This window comes from Zalophus californianus, chromosome 2, assembly GCF_009762305.2.
Source record: "Zalophus californianus isolate mZalCal1 chromosome 2, mZalCal1.pri.v2, whole genome shotgun sequence".
Lineage (NCBI taxonomy): Eukaryota > Metazoa > Chordata > Mammalia > Carnivora > Otariidae > Zalophus > Zalophus californianus.
Genome location: NC_045596.1, coordinates 167,565,757 through 167,588,708, shown reverse-complemented (window position 1 = coordinate 167,588,708; position 22,952 = coordinate 167,565,757). Strand labels below are relative to the sequence as shown.

The 22,952-nt window shown below is 38.1% G+C and overlaps 1 protein-coding gene across 1 annotated transcript in view; it reads left to right on the top strand.

The window, feature by feature from the left end:
* The window catches only part of ADAM9 (ADAM metallopeptidase domain 9), a 148,153-nt gene that overhangs the window by 107,754 nt on the left and 17,447 nt on the right, over window positions 1-22,952 (top strand). The window contains exons 17-18 of the mRNA XM_027600385.2: window positions 19,534-19,614; window positions 19,862-19,967. Of these exons, the coding sequence (XP_027456186.1) occupies window positions 19,534-19,614; window positions 19,862-19,967 (187 nt within the window). The remainder of the gene's footprint in view (window positions 1-19,533; window positions 19,615-19,861; window positions 19,968-22,952) is intronic.

Here is a 22,952-nt window from a genome sequence, read left to right as displayed (position 1 = left end):
GTCTATTATATGTGATATAAGTATAGCCATTTACATGGAATACCTTTTCTGTCCCTTCACTTTCAACCTGTGTGCCCTTGCCAGTAAAGTGAGCCCCCCCTTTTTAAAAAATCTATTCAGTCACTTTTTGTCTTTTAATTGGGAATTTAGTTCATTTATTTTTAAAGTAATTATTGATAGGTGTTGATTGCCATTTCATTGTTGACTGTTTTTCAGTTCTTTTGTTCCTTTCCTCCTCTCTTACTGTCTTCCTTTGTGATTTATTTTTTTTGTAACATGTACTTTTGCATGTCTACTATGTTTCTTCTTTTGTGGTTATCATGAGGCTTATGTAAAACATTTTGTAGATATAACAGTCTATTTTAAGCTAATAATAACTTACCTTCAATTGCATGTATAAGCTCTACACTTACTTCTCTCATATTTTAAACTATTGATGTCATGCTTTGCACCTTTTTATATTGTGCATCCATTAATAAGTTATTAATTATTTTTATTTTTTAAGTTTTATACTAGAGATAAAGTGATTTACATATCACCATTACAGTATTAAGGTATTTTGAATTTGACTATGTATTTCCTTTTTTTTTTTTTTTTTTTTGTTAAAGATTTTATTTATTTGACAGAGAGAGACACAGTGAGAGAGGGAACACAAGCAGGGGGAGTGGGAGAAGGAGAAGCAGGCCTCCCGCGGAGCAGGGAACCCGATGCGGGGCTCGATCCCACGACCCTGGGACCATGACCTGAGCTGAAGGCAGACGCTTAACGACTGAGACACCCAGGCGCCCCCTATGTATTTCCTTTTACCATGGGTTTTATGGTTTTATATGTTTTCATATTGTTAGTGTCCTTTCATTTCAACTTGAAGAATTTTCTTTAACATTTCTTGTAAGGCAGGGCTAGTAGTGATGAACTCTTTTATCGTTTGTCTGGGAATGTCTTTAACTCTCTTTCATTTCTGAAGGACAGTTTTGCCAGTATAGTATTCTTGCTTGGCAATTTTTTGTCGTAGTTCAGCACATTGGCTATATCATTCCACTTCGTTCTGGCTTGGAAGGTTTCTTTAGAGACATCCATTAATAGCCATATGGGATTCCTTTGTATGTGATGTGTCTTGCTGCTTTCTTTTCTTTCTTTTGAAATTCTCTCCTCGTTTTTGTCTTTTAACATTTGATTATAATGTGTCTCAAAGTAATTTTTGGGTTGATCTTTCATGGAGTTCTTTGAGCTTCCTGTACCTGAATGTCCATATTCTCCCAAGATTTGGGGAGATTTCAACTATTATTTCTTTAAATAAACTTTCTACCACTTTATTCTTCAGGGACTCCTATGATATGAATGTTTGTTCATTTAATGGTGTCCCTTAAGTCACATAGGCTTTCTTTACTCTTTTTCATTCTTTTTTTTGGTGTTGTTGTTTCTCTAACTGGCTAATTTCTTTCTTTTTTTTTAAGATTTTATTTATTTGAGAGAGAGAGAGAGAGCATGTGCACAAGCATGGGGAGGGGCAAAGGGACAGGGAAAAGGAGACTCCCTGCTGAGCAGGGAGCCAGATGTGGGGCTTGATCCCAAGACTCTGGGAATCATGACCTGAGCTCAGACGCTTAACCCACTGAGGCACCCAGACACCCCATCTAACTGGCTAATTTCAAACGATCTGTCTTTGAGTTTGCCGATTCTTTCTTCTGGATGAGTAAATCAGTTCTTGAAGCTCTCCATTAAATTTTTCATTTCTGTCAGTGTATTCTTCAACTCCAGGATTTCTGTTTGGTTCCTTTTTATGGTTTCTACTTCTTTATTAAGCTCATTCTGTTCATTCATTGTTTTCCTGATTTTGTTTAGTAGTCTGTATTCTCTTTCATTTCATTCACTTTCTTTATGATGATTATTTTGCATTCTTTGTCAGGTAACCTATAGATCTTCATTTCTTTGGGGTCATCTATTAGCACTTTTCTAGTTTCTTTTGGTGAGGTCATATTCGCCTGATTCTTCCATGTAGTATTACATTGGTGGCTGTGTATTTGAAGGAACAAACACCTCTTCGGGTCTTTACAGATTGGTTTCATGAGGTAAGGCCCTGCTGTCTATTTTCTTTGTTGATGGGATTACCTCTGGAATATTAGTTGAGCTGGGTTGGAGCTGGTTACAACTCCACAGTGGGGTCTGTGTTGTTGGGGCTTGTTATCAGTGGCTTTGATGGGCACAGATGCTGACTGGTCCCTGAGTGGATTGAACCGCCTCCAGTACCTTGTTCAGTAAGTAGGGTGGCCCTGAGACAAGGGTCTGCTTCTGAGTCCACAGTTGAGTATAGATCCCTTTCAGAATCTTTGGGAATGCAGGAGGTGGGTCCCTTGGTTGGCGGATCTGGTGGTGGATCTGATGGTGTGGCTGTGATGGGGCTGGAGTATAACGTCCTTGAGGCTTTCTGAGGGTTCACCTGGGAGTGTCTCATTTTGGGTCCCTGTGCCAGCAAGTATAATCACAGACTGTGGTTGTTAGGGATTAGAGCCAAGTATAGGGTCCTTTTAGAAATGCCGGGTGGTTGACAAGTGTCTCCCACTGGGATGTGGACCCTTCGGACTACTGGCAGACTGTGGCTGTGAAGAAGCAAGAGCTGCTTATAGGGCCCTTTCAGGATCTCAAGGGGCACAGATGGGACTTTCTCCTGCCTGGCCCTGTGCCAGAAGGCCTGTTTAAGGAGTGTGGCTGGGAGGGGCCTGGAGTTGAGTATAGGGCTCTTTAAGATTCTATAATCCAAGTTTGACAGATTTATCTCTAGGGGCTCTCAGACTGTGGCCAAGAGGGGCTAAAGCCAGTTCATGGACCACTTCAGGATCCACAGCTGGGACTGAGGTCTGTATACCTACTACTTGATGCACACGTGGGTGTGACTCCTCTCGGGTCCTTTGGTGTATGGTGCTAGTGACAGACCTAAAGCCAGATGGGTCTGTAGCCAAGTCCTTGAGCTATGGAGCTGCTTCTGGGTCTATAGCCAAGCCACGGTTGGTAAGTCAGCCTTCTGGTACAAGCCTAACTTCTCAAAATGGCTCTCCTTAGTCTTGGACTACCCAGGGGTTTCCCAGATCTCCTGCAAAGGCACTTTTGTCATGGTTGGATTTCAAATTATTATGTGTGTGGTGGGGGATGTTGTTGAGGGATGTTTTATGAGGTCATTTTGCTGATATCACTTCTCTCTTATTGGCCTTATTCCTTCTACTGCACACAGATATTTACAATATAACAGGAAAAAATCCTCATATTTCCCTAGAACCCTTGAGGTAGGTAGGGTTGTTTTTTCCTCCAGCTATAAATCAAGACATCCTGGGAAAGGAATATAAGGGACAACTTGAAGGGCCAGGTGTAATGTCCAGAGGTATAAAACAATATAATTGGTGGGGTCTAGAATACTGGAATACAGGCTCTGGCACGTGCTTAACCCTCTGTTTAACCCATGACTGTGAGGGGAGGTGAAGAGTTAGGTATGTTTACCAAAAAAAGAGAAAAAGAGAGAGAGAGAGAGAGAGATGGGAAATCATAGATGGCTATCATCTTTCTATGTGCTCATATGACCCCTTTTCTGTGTACATGTGGAGGGAGAGAAAGAAAGCACAAACTCTCTGGTGTCTCTTTTTTTTTTTTCTTTAAATTTTTTCTGGTGTCTCTTAATAAAGGCACTAATCCCATCAGACCAGGGTTCCACCCTCATGACCTCATCTAACCCTAATTACCTCCTGAAGTCTTCATCTCCAAATACCATTGTTCAACATAAGAATTTTGAGAGGATACAAACATTGAGTTCATAAAGAGAGCCACTAGAATGGACTTAAATTAATAGAAGTAGGATAATACTCATTCCTTTCTGATGCCCATATGCCTTTTTGCTGTTGGGTTGTGCATCCTGCTCAGTGTGGTAAAGGCTTTAAAGCTTTTCCTAAACATTGGTGCATTTGAATTATTTTAGGTATTTGTTTGGTTTTGGTCAAGGCATAAGTGAGAAATATTGGTCAGTGTATTAGTCAGGGTTCTCCAGAGAAGCAGAACTAATAGACTGTGTGTGTGTAAGATTTCTTATATGGAATTGGCTTACATGATTATGGAGGCTAACAAATCCTAAGATCCAGTGTCTTCAGTAGGCAAGCTGAAGAGCTGATGGTATAGTTCTGGTTTAAAGGCTGGAAGAGAGAGGGCAATTAAGCAGGAAGGAAGACCATGGGCATTTAGGCCATTTCTTCATGTGACTTACTATTACCTTCAGGACATGCTCAGGCTGTACCATGTATCTGCCACTTTCATTTGGTGATGGAATATTACTGTGCCTGCTAGACTTTAAAGCTTGGTGGGTCAGGTAACACCCAATTCATGATGGACAGTTAAGGTCCCATGGTAACTTGGTGGCTTATGGTTAAGTGTTCAGTCCACTAAGGCCTAAGTAGCAGGTCAAGAGCTGTATTTAAAAAAGAGAGTAGTTATCTGCTGAGGATGGCAGGATTTTGCTCCAGAATCCTAAGTAGTAGTGTAGTGCTGTTCACCTCTAAGGAACTGCCAGAGGTCCAGACAGCATCCCTATCTGCCACTGACAGCACCACTGAATGTGCTGGAACAAGGGCCCAGTTGGCAGAGCAGTTCACGTGGCATCCTGGACCTGTTGCAGAGTCTTCTCTTGCTCTGGTCCACACTCTACTAGCAGCTTTTCAGGTCACTTGGTAAGTGGACTTGAGTAACATGCCAACATAAGGACTATATCGCCTCCAAAGTAAAAGGCCCACTGGTTGTCTTACTTCTTTTTTGGTTGCCTGTGGGGCCTGATGTAACAACTTATCCTTTACTTTTGAAGGGAAATCTAGATATGTCCCACGCCACCGGCCCCTAGAAATTTCACTGAGGCGGAACACTCCTGATTGTTCATCAGATTTGCTTTCCACCTCTGACATGCAACTGTCTTACCAATTAGGATACAGTATTGCTACTTCTTGCACACTAGGTTCAGTCAGAATAATGTCATCAGTGGAATGGGCCAAAGTGATATCTTGTGGAAGGAAAAGTTGATCAAGGTCCCCACAAACTAAATGATGAGGTAGGGCTGGAGAGTTGCTGTACCCCTGAGAGGGGACCGTGAAGGTGTATTGCTGGCCTTGCCAGCTGAAAGCAAACTGCTTCGGGTGGTCCTTATTGGTCAGGGTGGAGAGAACAGTATCTGCCAGTTCGGCAGCTGCTTACTGGATGCCAGGATTTACGTGAATTTGCTCAAGCAGTAGAACCACAGTAGCTACAGCAGCAGTTACACTCCCCAGCTGCTTAAGCTTCTGATAATCCACACTGTTGTTCTCCAAGATCTGTCTGTCTTCTGCACAGGCCAGATAGCTTAATTGAACTGGATTCTCTCTCCAGTCCTTACTGGTGTTATTGACTCTGCAGTGCTTTCTGGATTGTGGTATTTATTCCTTTTGGTTTACCATTTTCCTAGGTAGTGGCCGTTCTAGTGGCTTCCAGTCGGCCTTTCCTGCCGTAATTGCCCTGACTCCACAGGTCAGGGAGCCAGTGTCGGGATTCTGCTAGTTGCTGATTATGTGTGTTCTAGTCATGCATTCTGGAACTGGGGAAATAAGCACAGGATGTGTTTGGGATCCCCTGGGCTCCCTGTGAGTGAGGAGAACCTGAGCCGAAGCTCCATTGACCAGCTGACCTCCATAGCTCCGTACTTTGACTGGTAGGCCACCGTGATGTTTTGGGTCTCCTGGATTCAGTGTCCGTTCAGAGCCAGTGTCCAGTAGTTCCTGAGAGGTCTGATGATTTTCCTTTTGCACAATGCCCAGTTACCCTGGTAAATGACCTTAGGTCCTGTTGGGGAAGGATGGGAGAAAGATTAAGAGTATACCTTTTTTGGCAGTGTATCAGGGTTCTACCTGAAGGGGACCCGTCCTCCCCTTCATGTAAGGGGTTCTGAGTCTGTAGTAAGGCTCAAGTTTGGGAATTGATTGAGGGCCCATGACACTGTTCTGTTCATTTAACCTAGAACTTTTCTGCTTATGCAGATGTAGTAAAAATTTACTGGTAGGCTTCCTCTCTTTTTATTTCTAGGAGCACCGTGAACCAATGCCTTAGGTCTGTGCAAGTCAGACTTTTCTGATTGCTTCTTTGACTTTGCTGTTTATTATGGCGACCATATCCACCTTGCCTTTGCAGTTGGGTGCCTTTGCACTTGGCTCCTGCCACTTGGCATTCAATTACTCCCATGGCATTTAGGAGTTTCAATTCAGTGACTGTCATTCCTAATGTAAAGTGGCCTACAGATAAGAGTGATGATACAGCAATTTAGGCCTGCAGGGACTCCCCTCACATATTTATTTCTCACAGTTATGGTGAAAGGTGTGTCTGCTGGACCCTTCCAGAGTGAGTGAATGGGTCTGAAATGGCAAACCTATTCTTAAATTACAATTTTCCCATAACTTTTGAATTGTTTCTTCTGCCTTTAACCAAGACACGTCTAGCATTTCCAGCTTGCTCAGCATGGGCTAACTTCTGGTCCATGTTTCAGCTGATTAACCAACAAACTGTTAAAGCTCTTTCTAAATCCCTGACCGGTAGCATTAAATGCAGAATCTCTACTTAGTAAGTGCCTCGATAAATTTGGCCTGATCCAACTTTATGTTCCTTCCACCATTATCCCACACCCTTAATATCATTCTGACACATGTTCTGTCATGATAAATTAGAAAACTCAAGTAGTTCTTTTGGTATATAGCACACCTCCTCACAGGTCACACTTTTAGGGGCCTGCTGAGACTTGAATCTAGTGATAGGTCTAAAAGAGAAGAGGGCTCGTGGGAATGAGTCCTAAAGAGAATCAGCATTGTCTTGCATGGCAACTTCCTCATAGGAGGCCATTACAATTTCCTCAGGCAATGCAGTGCTAATCCCTTTTCTTAGGAGTGGAAAGGCCTTTTCTGTTGAGGGTAGGGAGACTGCTTCTACTGGCAAGGGAGACTCATCAGTATTTAGGGGCTTAATGATTCAGGTTAAACTTTTGTTCATTTGACCTAGAACTTTTCTTCTTATACGGATATCAGGGTCTTCCCACACATCCCCATTCCAACTTTCAGGATCACATTCTGTTCCCCTAATGCTCTCACTTTAATGGTAGATAGCTGCAAAGCTGGGAGGTCCAACTTGTGTTGTAATCTCACCCATTGAAGGATGAAGTTCTGGGTTTTATTTTCAGAGGTCTCAGCCCTGTGGCTACAAAAGATTAGGGTCTCCTTCATGTTATTTTTGTTGTATTTGAGCTGAGAGTTCAAGTTTCTGAGCTTATTCTTTTTATTCCCTACTTTGTCCAGTGACTTTAGGAGTAACCATTGATCTCATATTTGTTGGTTTGACAGAAATGTTTGAAAGTATCATATGCACAGTTACCCAGATCCTTGATTCTTGTAAGTTGATTAGGAATAACCAGTGGTGATATTTTGCTTATCTTCCTGCCAGATCACGCCATGGACTCTCAGTACTCTACTACTGCAAATAGAGTCATTAACATCTTTAAATGTAGTCAGGTAAGAGAGCCAATTCCAGAAGCCCAGGGACCAATACAGAAAACTCATCCTTAAAAACTGTTCTTCTAGTATATGTGCTGCCGAAGCGAGCACTAAAAACTGTTCTTCTAGAACCAGTCTTGGTATCTGCATTAGTTACGGTTCTCCAGAGAAACAGAACCAATAGGAAGTATATATATGTATGTTTGTGTGTGTGTGTCTGTGTGTGTGTATATTCATTCACTTATTATAAGGAATTGACTCATACAATTATGGAGTCTGATAAGGGCCAAGATTTGTATTTTGCAAGCTGGAGATCCAGGAAAGCTGATGGTAGTTGGAGTCTGGAGGCCAGCAGTCTCAGTGGCATGGGTATAGTTTTTTAAAAGATGTAGTATACCAATCAGTGACTTATAATCAGAGGAAATCCTGTGACCTTACATCAGTCAATAACTATGAAGAGCCAATGTTTTAGTTCAAGTCAGGAGGAAGATAAAACCAGCCTTAGACTGAAGACAGGCAGGCAGGAGTAATTCTTTTTTTTTTTTTTTTTTATTGTTATGTTAATCACCATACATTACATCATTAGTTTTTGATGTAGTGTTCCATGATTCATTGTTTGTGCATAACACCCAGTGCTCCACGCAGAATGTGCCCTCTTTAATACCCATTACCAGGCTAACCCATCCCCCCGCCCCCCTCCCCTCTATGCAGGAGTAATTCTTACTCAGGGGCAGGTCAGGCTTTTTGTTCTATTCTGGCCATCAACTGATTGGATGAGGCCCATCCATGTTAGGAAAGCAATCTACTTTACTCAGTCTATTAATTTAAATGTTAAACTGACCAAAAAAAGTACCCTCACAGAAACACTCAGAATAATGTTTGACCACAGATCTGACACTCTGTCTGTACAGATGATAACCATCACAGTTATTACAAATTAAGAAGTTCAGAGTGAAAATGTTTATTGAGAAAAAAAAATCTGTAAAACATGGTGGATTGTAATATTCGTTTATTTTCTTTATTTGCCACAACCTCTCAAAATAGAAAGGAATAAATAGGGAATAAAACTTGAACTGTGAAATATATGAGATTTGAACAATAGATAAAGATTTTAACCAGTTTTGAAAAACCGAAAGAGGACACAGTAGACAGTAGTGGAAAACTTCAGTGTAAACTGTTGGGATGTGAACAGGAAGACTCAGCCTGGCAGAATCCTAAACATATTGGTTTGCAGCTCAGATTTGGAAAAACTGGTTATTGCTGAGAATGGGGTGAAGCATGAAACTGAATGTGGAATTACTTTTTTTTTTTAAATGTTTTATTTATTTATACATGAGAGTCGGCAAGAGAGGCAGAGGCAGAGGGAGAAGCAGGCTCCCTGCCTAGCAGGGAGCCCGATGCGGGGCTTGATCCCAGGACCCCGGGATCATGACCTGAGCCGAAGGCAGACGCTTAACCATCTGAGCCACCCAGGTGCCCCTGAATGTGGAATTACTTTTAGTCTAATCCTGGAGAGGCTAGCTGATTGTCCTGTCTGCCCGCTTCTCCTGTCTGGTCATCAAAGCATCAGCAAGCAGTTGCCTATTCCTCCAGGTTGGAGGTGAGACGATAGGACTTCTGATATATATTTGGTCAGTATCCTCTGTGAGATGCCTTTCTCCCTATGCTAATGCTAGTATCCTGTTCCCCTTCTTGCACACGTAACTGAACTATAGATGGATTGTTACATAAAATTGGACAATTCTCAGAGGAAGCTGAGCAAAAAGACTTGAGACAGAAAAATGAGAGAAAGATAAAAGACTGAGAGGATCAATTAAAGAGTTTTAAATCCAACTAATTTAAATCTTTGGAGAAAGAAGATAGAGAAAGTAGACAATTGTGAAATTACAGAGTACTTGTTGAAGAAAAATCCTGATAGCTTCCAGAGATAAAAACAAACAAACACAAAACAAAACCCAAAGCAAACAAAAGCGAAAATAGGTTACAAATAAAGGAATGAGATGGAAAACTGAATTCTGGAAGATAGGGGAGCAATACTTTTATGTTTCTGAAGGATTCTCAACCTAGAATTCTTCCAAAGTATCAGTCAAGTGAGAGGGCACAGTAAAAACAATTGAGACATTCAGAGGCTCAGAAAACTGATCTTTTATTTATCTTTTCTTAGGAAATCATTTAATGTTCTATTCCAGCAAATGAGGAAGTAAACCAAAAAGAGAAAGAATTGTAATCTAGGACAGAGAAGAATGTCAAAGAGAAATTCCAAGATAATAGCTGTGTACCAGGCCAGGAGAATAATCAGTTCATTTGGAGCAAGTGGTCCCTAAAGGAAGGTTTCTAGAGAAAGAGAGAACTCGAAAGAGGAAATAACATGTTAGCCTTTTTTTTTAAGTGGGGGTTTGAATATTGATATGACAGAGGCCGATTATGTAAGAAGAAAGGCAAGTGTTTGCTGTAGTGAAAACAAAGGCTGTATAAAAAAAGAAAATACACTCTTAATACTTAGCTTTGAAATCAACAGTGTTTTGTTTTCATTGTTGGCAAGGAATACTTATTCCCCACTTTATTGTTTCCTTGTGGAGGAACTTCAACACTCTTGGGTTGAGGTTCCTCATTTGTGTCCCCACCCCCCCCACCTCAACAATAACAATTTGGTATCCATTCATGGACAAAAGTGCCTTTGTCGAGCTGTGGGATCTAGCATCATATGTCAAGGGACCAGGGAGGAGCTTTGTCCACTGTGTGTTAGGTAGTAGGCATAAAGACCTTGGTGCTGGCTGTGGACCTGCAGTGGCCTGTTTCTGGCTCTAGCCCTTCTGGGCTGCAGTCTGTAAGTCCCTGGAAAACACAGTCTTAGACAATCACCCACAGATGAGAGAATCTTTGTGGAAGTCCAGAAGTTCCAGCACAGTGTTGGAGCAAAAATATGTGAGTTTAGACACATTGGAGAGGGTAAGAGGAAGAGTTTGACTTTACCTGCATTACCCCTCTCCCAAGATGGCACAGCTTAGGGCCCAGATAAATCTTTTCAGCCTGTGGTTACTCCTATGTAGGGAAATGAGAGTGGTGAGTGAACACCTGGCTTTCCCAGCTGTGCAGGATGCATTCACTCCCACCTCATCCAGAGTACTGACTTGTGAGCTACATGACTGAAAGGGGGGATAAGAGGCTGGGAGAGTGGCACATTCCTCTTGGAAGACATTAAAGGGATGTTATCTGAGAGTCCTAAGTACCATTTAGGAAGATTGAAATCATACCAAGTATCTTTTCTGATCACACTGGTGTAAAACTAGGAATCATCAACAAGAGAAAAGCTCAAAAATTCACAAATATGTAGAAATTAAACAACACACTACTGAACAACAGTGGGATATTAAAAATATGTTGAAACAAACAAAATGGAAAGACAACAACCTAAAACTTATGGGATGCAGCAAAAGCAGTTCTAAGATGGAAGTTTATAGCAATAAACACCTACATTAAGAAAAATGAGGGGCACCTGGGTGGCGCAGTCGGTTAAGCGTCTGCCTTTGGCTCAGGTCATGATCCCAGGGTCCTGGGATTGAGCCCCACATTGGGCTCCCTGCTCCCTGCTTCTCCCTCTTCCTCTGCCTGCCACTTCCCCTGCTTGTGTGTGCTCTCTCTTGCTCTCTCTCTCTGTCAAATAAAATCTAAAAAAAAAAAAAAATTAAAAAGTAAAATGAAAGCTCTCAAACAACATAACTTTATACCTCAAGGAAATAGAAAATGAGTAAACTAAGCCCAGAGTTAGTAGAGGGAAGGAAATAACAAAGATCGGGGCAGATAAATGAAATAGAGACCAGAAAAACAATAGAAAAGATCAAAGAAATAAGAGCTGCTTTCGTGAAAATATAAACAAAATTGACAAACCTTTAGTTAGGCTAAGAAAAAAGAAGACTCAAATAAATAAAATAAAAAATAAGAGAGGAGACATTGCAACTGATACCACAGTAGTACAAAGGTTCATAAGAAACTACAATGGGCAGTTATATGCTAACAGATTGGATAACCTAGAGGAAAACAGGATAAATTTCTAGAAACATACAGCCTACCAGGACTAAATCATGATGAAATAGAAAATCTGAATAGGCCAATAACACGAAAGGAGATCAAATCAGCAATCAACAATCTTCCAACATAGAAAAGCCCAGGACCAGATCATTTAACTAGAGAGTTCCACCAAACATTTAAAGAAGAATTAACGCCAGTCCTTCTTAAACTCTTTAAGAGATTGAAGAGAATACCCTTGAACTCATTTTACAAGGTTAGCATTACCCTGATGCCAAATAAAGACACTGCAAAAAAGGAAAATTACAGTCCAATATCTTGGATGAATATAGATGCATAAATTGTCAACAAAATACTAGCAAACTGAATTCAACACATTAAAAAGATCATACACCATGATCAAGTGGTATTTATCCCTGGAATGCAAGGATGGTTTGGTATAAGCAAATATATAAATATGATACACCATATTAATGAAAGATAAAATCCTGATCCTCTCATATGCAGAAAAGGCATTTGACAAAATGTAACATATTTTCTTGATAAAAATCTTTCAACAAATTGGATATAGAAGGAATGTTCCTCTACATAATAAGGGCCGTAAAAGATAAAACCATAGCTTACACCATACTCAGTGGTAAAAGGTTGACAACTTTTCACCTGGGAACAGAAATAAGATAAGGATGTCCACTCTTACTACTCTTATTCAACGTAGTACTGGAAGTCCTACCCAGAGCTTCTGGGCAAGAAAAAGACATAAAAGTCATCCAAATCAGAATAGAAAAAGTGACATTGTTTTTGTTTGAAATGATATGATATCATCTTTTAAATAGAAAGTTCTACAGACTTCCAAAAAAACTGTGAAAACTAATCTATGAATTTGGTAAAGTTGTAGGATACAATGTGAACATACAGAAATCAGTTGCATGTGTATATACTAACAGTGAACTAACTTAAAAAGAAATAAAACCATTCCATTTACAATAGCTTCAAAAAAAAGTGCTTATGAATAAATTTAAGCAAGGGGATGAAAGATATGTTCACTGAAAACCATAATACTGTGATGAAAAAAATTGAAAAAGACACAAATAAATGGCAAGATATCCTATGTTCATGGATGGAAAGAATTAATATTGTTAAAATGTCTATACTATCCAAAGCCACCTGTAGATTCAGTGCAATCCAATGATATTTTTCACAAAAATAGAACAAACAATCCTAAAAGTTGAATGGAACCATAAGGACCCCGAATAGCCAAAGCAGTCCTGAGGAAGAAGACCAAAGCTGGAATCCTACAGTTCCTGATTTTAAACTATATTACAAAGCTATAGTAATCAAAGCAGTTTAGTACTGGCATAAAAATAGACACACAGATCAATGGAATTGAATCAAGAAGAACCCTGCACATATGATCAATTAGTATTTGACAAGGCTACTTAACAAGACTACTCAATGAGGAAAGGATAATCTTTTCAGTAAGTGGTACTGGGAAAACTGGATATTCTACCCCTATCTTATACCACTCACAAAAATAACTCAAGATGGATTAAAGACTTAAACATAAGACCTGAAACTGTAAAACTCCTAGAAGAACACACAGGAAGAAAGCTCCTTGACATCGGTCTTGGCAATGATTTTTTTTTTATATGACATCAAAAACACAAGCAACAAAAGCAAAAATAATTAAATGGGGCTATATAAAATTAAAAAGCCTCTGCACAGTAAAAGAAATAGCCAAAAAAGTGAAAAGGCAGCCTTTGGGATGGGAGAAAATATTTGCAAATCATATATCTGATAAGGAGTTAATATCCAAAATATGTAAGGAATTCATATAATTCAATCTCAGAAAAGCAATCCAATTTAAAAAAAAATGTGCAAAGGACCTGAATAGACGTTTTTATAAAGACAACAAATGGCCAACAGGTACATGAAGAAATGTTCAACATCATTAATCATTAGGGAAATGCAAGTCAAAACCACAATGAGATATCACCTCATCCTTGTTATATAGCTCTCATCAAATGTCAAGAGATAAGTGTTCATGAGGATATGGAGAATAGGGAACTTTTTCTGCATCATTGGTGGGAATGTAAATTGGTACAGCCACTGTGGAAAATAGTATGGAATTTCCTCAAAAAAATGAAAAATAGATCTACCATATGATCCAGCAGTCCCCTTTCTGGGTGTATATCCAAGGGAAATGAAAACAGGATCTTGAGGAGATACCTGTGCTCCTGTGTTTATTGGAGCATTATTTACAATAGCCAGGATAACCTAAGTGGCCATCAGCCGATGAATGGATAAAGAAGATGTGGTATGTATATACAATGGAATATAATTCAGCCATGAGAAAGAAGGAGATCCTGCCACTTGTGACAACATGAATATATCTTGAGGTTGTTATGCTAACTGAAAAAAGTCAGATGGAGAAAGACAAATACTGTATGAACTTATATGTGGAATCTAAAAAGCTGAACTAATAGAAACAGAAAGTAAAATGGTGAGTGCCAGGGGCTCGAAGTAAGGAGGTGGTGGAAATGGGGAGATGTTAGTCAAAGGGTATAAATTTCCAGTTTAAAGATGAATAAATTCTGGGAATCTAATATTTAGCATTTTGATCATAGTTAACAACACTGTATTATATACTGAAAGTACTAAGAGTATATCTTAAGTGTTCTCATTTAAGATTTTCTACAAAAAAGAAATGGTAATTATGTGGAGTAATGGAGGTGTTAACCAACCCTACTGTGGCACTCATTTCTCAGAATACAAGTTTTTTAAATCACTGTTATATACCTTAAAGTCACACAATATTATACATCAATTATATCTCATTAAAGCTGGAAAAAAATAAATAATGTGCTCAGCCTCAGTGCTCCTCTTTCACACCCTCTTTCACTCATTGATGTAATTAATGAGTTTGGGAGAAGACACTGGGCATGGGTGCCTCAGCCCCTTCTGTCTTCTCTTTTCAGATATACCTGCTTGCAGAGAGGGTACATTCTGGTCTACTCTCTCAGCCATGCAATAAAATTAGCAGGGCAGGCCCTGCTTTTGTGGGGGGAGGCTTGTGGTTGTCCAGAGCAACCTGTGATTAGGCAGGTAAGTTTGATTTTGGGGGTGCAGTATTAGGAAGCCCATTTTGCTCTTTGCTTTAGTCATGTTAAATGCCTTATTGAAAATAAAGATGATACTTTAATTTCCTTTTGTCAGCTCCCCTGGGTTTTTTTGTTTTGTTTTGTTTTTTTTCATCTAGTTCTGAACTTGCTCAGGGAATAGTGATGTGTAATGTACTGATGGGATAATATACCAATATTAGTGGTGTAAATATGAAGCAATATTTACTTTGAGAAGATGAAGGAGGGGCATTTGGGTTCATGTTAGAAAGCTGAATTCTTATCTATCATAAAGGTCATGAGTTGATGGAAGTCTAGAAAAGATAAATCAAGAAATAACATAAAGTAAGTCATGGAGATGAAAAGTACAGCATTGGGAATATAATCAATAATATTGTAATAACTTTGCATGATGACAGATGGTATCTACACTTATCTTGGTGATTTGTAATATATTTGTCTCATCACTATGTTGTACACCTGCAACTAATATTTTATGAATATATATTCTTCAATTAAAAAAAAAAAGCCTGGAAACTACCTGTCCACCCCCCACCAAAAAAAAAAAAAAAAAGAAAGAAAAAAAGAAATAGTATACTAATTTAAAATAGGGAGGGAATTATTAGAAAAAAATGAAGTTGCTTCCAGACTGCTGGACTGGCAGAGTAGATAGAAATGGGTCGTGGAGTTGTTTCATCATAAACATTTTAAGCACTATTTGACTTTTAGCTGTGCGCAGTGTATTTTGTTTAAAAAAATTAAATGAAAAAACGAAGGTAAACTGGTACCTTGTTCTTCGGAAGTCAGTTTAGAAGTGTTCTGTCAGCTCGGTTGAGAATAGTACAGCATTGACATTTAGAGACTTTTGTTGTCATTCATAGGCTAAGTGATTCTATGGTGGGAAAAATTTATGACAGTGGTGATTCAGTTTACTGGAATGCTTGATTACTTAAAAATGTTCATGTTTTACCAAAGTTACGAGATGTTTCTCTGAGCCAATTGCTATATCAGAAAGTGCTTGATTGCCTGGTTTGAAAAATCATAACCAACAAAACATGCCTTTTCCCTTTCCCAAAATGTAAGAAAGAGATGGCAAAAAGATATCCTGACTATGAAAATGACTCTGCTTTGGAAATTGGGCATGCTTTGATGGCTGTAAAAGCTATCAGGTGTTCACGTCAGATTTGGTGCTTGGTTTAATATCTTTGGTCATTTCTAGGAATGAAACATCCATGTTTAATGAGTTGACTCTGTGTTCACTCTTGGATAAATATTCCAATTGCGTTTGAAGAGTGTTTGATAATTATATTTTCAGATCTTTCACATTCTTATGTGTTGTTCTTAATGTGTTCAAGATTTAGAGAAAGGAATGTAAAAGTCTCCTTGTAGCTTTCTGTTTTCATTCCCCCCTTGTATAACATTTTTTGCACTAAGAATGCTGAACCTATGTTTGTGGCAGAGTTTGTCGACTAATTACATTTTAGTTGTGAGTTATATCTTTTATTGGTTCAAAATGTCCCTTTGGTATATCTTCATGGTTTTGTCTTAAATTTTGCCTTAATTGATATTGTTATCATATTTTCTTTATATTTAAGTTTGTCTAATAGAAGTTTTGTCCAACTCTTTTCAGAGTCGTTTTGTTTTAAGCATGAGCATAAATAAACATATTTATGAATAGCATATGATTACATATTATTTCATGGCCCAATCTGAGTTTTTTCTTCTTTTGGAAAAAAGTTTTTTAAAAAGATTATGGGAAGGGGAGTCTGGGTGGCTTAGATGGTTAAGCGTCTGCCTTCCGCTCAGGTCATGATCTCCGGGTCCTGGGATTGAGCCCGGTGTCCTGTTGAGCTCCCAGCTCAGCAGGGAGTCTCCTTGTCCCTCACCCTCTGCCTCTCCCGCTTGTGCTCTCTCTCTCTCAAATGAATAAATAAAATCTTTAAAAAAAATAAAAAGATTATGGGAAGGTCACATTTTCATTGTTAAAAAATTCAAAAATATTGTGGAGAACAAAAAATAAAGGTCCCCTGCCGATACCCGACTAATTTCCCCTCTTTTGAAACTCATTTTCTAGGGGTAACTACTGTTAACACTATGTTTTATATCTGTCCAGTTCTCTTTCTGGGCATTTACAAGTGGATATACTCCCCACCACCCCTTTAGACTTTGGGATGAGACTTTAAATAATGTTCTGAAATGTTTTTACTCAATAGCACAGTGCAGAGATCCTTCATGTCATTATATGGAAATTTACTTCATTCCATTATAGATACACTCTTGACTTAACCACATTGCAGAAGTTCATATTGTCTGTAGTTGGTTGGTTGGTTGACTTTACCAGCACTGAACACTCTTCTACATTTAATCTCATCCACTTTTAAAAAATAATATTTTATTTATTTATTTGAGAGGGAGAGAGAGAGCATGAGTTGGGAGAAGGGCCAGAGGGAGAAGTAGACCCCCCACTGAGCAAGGAGCCTGATGTGGGGCTTGATCCCAGGACTTTGGGATCATGACCTGAGCTGAAGGCAGATGCTTAACCAACTGAAGCCACCCAGGCGCCCCTAATCTCAGGATAGATTTCCTGGAATAGATTTTTAAATTAAGGGATATATACATTTAAAATTTGATAGAAACTGTCAATTTACTTTTCAACAAGATGGTAATTTATCTTTTTGTGTTTTATTTTAAAATTTTGTCTTTTTGTGTTGTATTACTATGTCAACAACATTCATGTACAAGGGTAGCAAATGCTTGGTATATGTACCTATACTTACATACTGATGGAACGAAACACCGAACATTTTCTATAGCGGTAAAATAGGGTAGGTTGGATCCTGTCCTTTCTGGTCTCTATCAAAAGCTGGACTCTGGAGACTTTGAGCAGGCTGACAGTACACACACACACACACACACACACACAGACACACACACACACACACACACAGAGTTTTTCATTTAAAGTCAATTTACTTAACATATAGTGTAATATTAGTTTCAAGCTTTTTATGTATTTATTCAACATTTATTTAGGGGAGGAGCTAAACATTAAGTGGGAAAAGAAATGGAAAAAGAGAACTCTTCAGCTCCTTTTTTATTATCCTGGGTAGTTCAGCTTTGGCTCCAAAGTCATATCCTCCTGAAATCAGTAAGCACGAAGTCCTAAAGTTAACTTCATCTACCCTCCTTCACTTGTGGTGGTGGTGGTGGTGGTGGAGGCTGGATAGTGTGGGAGGAGGATGGTCTTACTTCACCCCACTGAAGCAGTTTATCAGGGTATTCCTTCCAGTTTGGTCCTACCCGTTCCACAAAGTAAACAATGCCAGTCAGAACACCCTTTTCTACTAAGAACTAGGAAATTCTGTTCCCTAAAGTGAGTCTGCCAGATATTAACACATTTCATCTTAATTACTTATTTCTTATTTAATGCTTCAATCATCCACTGTAAGTTATTGAAACAAAAGTCTCATTTTAGCTGAATAGAGAAGCTATTGGTAAATATCTCCTCTAAGCTCATACATATATGAAAAAGGTGTTTTGGAAATTTTTATTCAGAGAAATGGGTGGGTGAAGGACAGGTGAGGAGTGACTTATTACTTCTGTACTTTTAAAAATTTCTAATCAGGGCGCCTGGGTGGCTCAGTTGGTTAAGCGACTGCCTTCGGCTCAGGTCATGATCCTGGAGTCCCGGGATCGAGTCCTGCATCGGGCTCCCTGCTCAGCAGGGAGTCTGCTTCTCCCTCTGACTCTCCCCCCTCTCATATGCTCTCTCTCTCTCACTCTCTCAAATAAATAAATAAAATCTTTTAAAAAAAATTTCTAATCATATGAATATATTTCTTATTTAAAAATTACCTGAAAGTTATTGGTGAATTTGGGGATCCTCTGATTTTGTAATAATGTTGAAACGTATGTGTTTTTAGAATAATAAAAAAGGTATCTATTGATATTGCATTATTCTCTAATTATTCTTTATTTCATTAGAGCATTTAAACATTATGATTTTGTGTAGTTGGTTGCTTAATAAAATTTTAAAATAGCATTCCATAACCTTTAGGAAAAGTTACTCTTTTTTTCTAACTTATCCCTAAGGAACAGTTTTTCATAAGTTTTTTTCTGGAAAACTGGAAAATTTCTAATAAGTTTTTAGCTGATTCCTTAGTCTGTAATATTTTCCTCATGTAATGATACTTTTTATATCTCTTTCAATATTCAGGGCTCGTGTTTCATATCTCAGAATTTCTAGAACTACATAAGATAATGACTTATTTTCAGTAGTGCTTTTAATAGAAATGCCTCTATTAATTCATCATTAATCATGATACTAGAAGATAGATTTTATCTTATCAACAAAGTAAACTTTTATTCTTATTTTGGAAGAATTTTAAAAATTAAATTGAGTTTTAAATTTTATGGAATACTGTTTTGATATCTTGTAATAATGACAATTTATGTGAGGTATTATGGTAATAGATTTCCTATCATTGACCTTTCTTATAATAGTGATATCAACTCTGTCTGGTTACTTTTGATTTGAAAAAGTCTGTGAATATTTTACTTAGGGTTTTCACATCTGTATTTGGAAAGATAGATTATAATTTTATCATTGTTTTTGGCTTTTGTGTCATCCTTGTCTTTTTTGATAGTTCTATGTTAATTTCACTTTTTTTTCTACATTTTCAACACCATCCCAATCAAAATATCAATGGCATTTTTCATTTTCATATATATAATATGTTAGTAATTCCTTGAAAGTTCAAAGGAATTCAGCATGAAATAATCTGTGCCTAGCTCTTTTCTTCTGGGCACTTGATTAATGTGTTCAATTTTTCCTTACTCATTACTTCATTTTCTTTTTTCAGATTTGTAGAAACTTCCAATGTGTAAATGCTTCTGTTCTGAATTATGACTGTGATATTCAGAAAAAGTGTCATGGACATGGGGTAGGTAATATTCTCTTTGGGTTTGTTCATGAAAGTAGAATTCCCAATGAGGGAATGAGGGTTTAGGTGAGACTTTCCCAGATTTTTAGATATGGGGGAATTTAGATATCTGACAAATTTTTCATTCGTTGAAAGAGTTACTGTGGATTTGCATGAATTTAGTCCTTTTTCTTGGTTTCTGTTCTTGAGTTTATGATGCAGAGCATTATTCACAATTAACCAAGGTGGTTTTCTGATTGTTTTGAAGGTATGTAATAGCAATAAGAATTGTCACTGTGAAAATGGCTGGGCTCCCCCAAATTGTGAGACTAAAGGCTATGGAGGAAGTGTGGACAGTGGACCTACATACAATGGCAAGTAATATAGAAGAAAATTAGTTGATCACCCAGTGGCCTGTGTCAGAAATTGGGCATCCTTGTACTTCTCCCTCACTTCCCACATTGGTTATACACTAAATACGTTGATTCTGCCTCCTAAATTTCCCATGAAATTTCTCATGAAGTTTCTATTTTTTTAATCCCTATTAATTACCTTCAATTTCTTGCCCGAATTTACATAAAAGCCTCTTGACTAGGCTCCCTCTTTCTCATCTTGCTTCCTATAATCCATGTTCCATACTACAATACAGAATTTTAGTGTTTCTCTTTAGGAATTGTCTTAATTATGTCATTGTCCTGCTTCTACATTGCTATTAGGATGAGGTCCAGAAATCCTTAACGTGGTTTAAATACCCTCTATGATTTACCCCTAGCTTAATTTTCCAGCCTCTTTTCACTATGCTTAAGACATTGTAACTTCTTGGGGTACCTGTGTGGCTCAGTTGGTTGGGGGTCTGGCTCTTGATTTTGGCTCACATCATGATCTCAGGGTTGTGGGATTGAGCCCCGAACCCGGTTCTGGGCTCGGCAGGGAGTCTGCTTAAGATTCTTTCTCTCCCTCTCCCTCTGCCCTTTCTCCTGTATGTGCGCATGGGTGCGTGCTCACTCTCAATTAAATAAATCTTAAAAAAAAAAAAAGACATTGTAACTTCTTTTATTTCCTCTAATAGGCTACTACTCTCTTACTTCTGGTCTTCATACAGTATTATATTCACATTGTGGAAATTTGGCTAATGGCTACTCAGATTTCAGTTTATACCTTATTTTCTTGAAAGTTTGCCCTGACTCCCTAAATCTGAATTAATATGCCCCTTCTATTTGTTCTCCTTTTATTGTAAGCACTATCACATACTGTAGTAATTACTTATTTCCTTTTTTTTGTTCCCTAATAGACTATGAATGAGCTCCTTGTTCGCCAGTATCTTCCTAGTGAGAATATATACTTGCTTTCTCTTGGGTAAATACTAAGAATGGTTGACTCATAGAGTATGTTTATGTTTCACATTTTAAGAAACTACCAAACTGTTTCCAAAGTGCTTGTACCACTTTATATTCTCTCCAGCTGTATATGAGGGTTCTAATTTTTCCACATTCTCTCCAACACTTGGTATGGTCAGTCTTTTTAATTTTAGCCATTCTAGCAGATGAATGGTATTTCTCTAATTCCTAATGATGTTGAGCATTTTTTGTGTGCTTATTTGCCATCCACATATCTTAGGTTATGTGTCTGTTCAAATCATTTTGTCCAGTTTTTAGATAGGTTGTCTTCTTGAGTTCTTTCTTCTGGATACAAGTTCTTTATGACATATGTGCTTTGTAAATATTTTCTCCCAGTCTGCTTACTTTGAGTTTCATGTGTTGTTCCTTTTCTAGTTTCTGAAGGTAGAAGATGAGGTCATTGATTTGAAAACTTTTTTCTAATATAGGTGTTGTAGCGCTATCAGTTTTCCTCTAAAACTGCTTTTTTTGGTTTTTTTTTGCATTATACCAATTTTGATATGTTGTGTTTTTGTTTTAATTCAGCTCAAAATAACTTCTAAAATATTTTTATTTTTTTCTTTGACTCATGAGTTATTTAAAAATGCTTTGCTTTGTTTTGAAATATCTGAGGGATTTTCCAGATATCTTAGTCTATGTTATTGGTTACCCATTTATTACACTGTAGTCAGGGGACATAATTTATATGACTTGAATACTTTTATATTTTCTGAAACTTGTATTATGGCCCAGATTATGGTTTATCTCATTAAAAAGTTCTGTGTACACTTGAAAAGAATGCATATCTGCTATAATTGGTTAGAGTGTTTTATAAATAATTAGTTCATGTTAGTTGACAGATAAGTTTAAGTTTTAGGTCTCCTTACTGATTTCTGTATGCTTGTTTTGTCAGTTATTGAGAGAGGAATATTGAAATCTCTGGTGTTATTCTAACTGCTGATTTGCCCATTTGTCCTTGTAGTTCTGTCAGGTTTTGTTATATATTGTGAAGCTCTGTTCTGTTCTGTTGATAAATTGACCCATTTATCATTATGAAGTAGCTGTCTTTATACCTGGTAATATTCTGTGCTGTGCAATTAGGAATTAATATAGCTACTCCAGATTTCTTTTGATTAGTCAGCATGGGAAATCCTTTCTCATTCTTCCACTTTTAATCTGTTTCTGTCTTTATATTTATTTATTTGTATTTTTTATTTTATTTTTTTAGAATGAGAGAGAGCAAGAAGGTGTGTGTGAGCAGGGGCAAGGCGGGAGGGGCAGAGAGAGAGGGAGAGAAAGAATCCTAAGCAGGCTCCACGCACAGTGCAGAGGCTTGTGAGTCTTCATTTTAAAGTGGATTTCTGGTAGGCAGGATATAATTTGGTCTTGCTTGTTTTGTTTTGTTTTTTTAGGTAGGCTCCACTCCCCGCATGGGGCTTGAACTCACAACCCTGGGATCAAGTTACATACAAGAGTATGTTGCATACTCTACAGACTGAGCCAGACTCTTGGTTTTGCTCTTTTAGTCAGTCTGCCAATCTTTGCATTTTAATTGACTTGTTTTGACACGTTTAATTTGATTATTGATGTTTAGGTTTAAATCAGTCATATTGATATTTTTCTATCACAATCTCTCTTCATGTGATATTTTACCACTTCACTCTGCTTCTTCCATTTCTCTCCTCCTGGCTTTTGTGCTGTTGTTGTCATACTTCTACATATGTTATGAACCCTACCATACATTGTTATTATTTCTGCTTTAAACAGTTGGTTATCTTTTAAATTTATTTATTTATTTATTTATTTATTTATTTATTTATTTATTTATTTATAGTGGAGGATACGGGCAATTTATTTATTTTTTAAAGATTTTATTTATTTGACAGAGAGAGAGAGAGCACATGCAGGGGGAGCTGCAGGCAGAGGGAGAGGGAGAAGCCGACTCTCCACGGAGCAGGGAGCCGGATGCAGGGCTCAATCCCA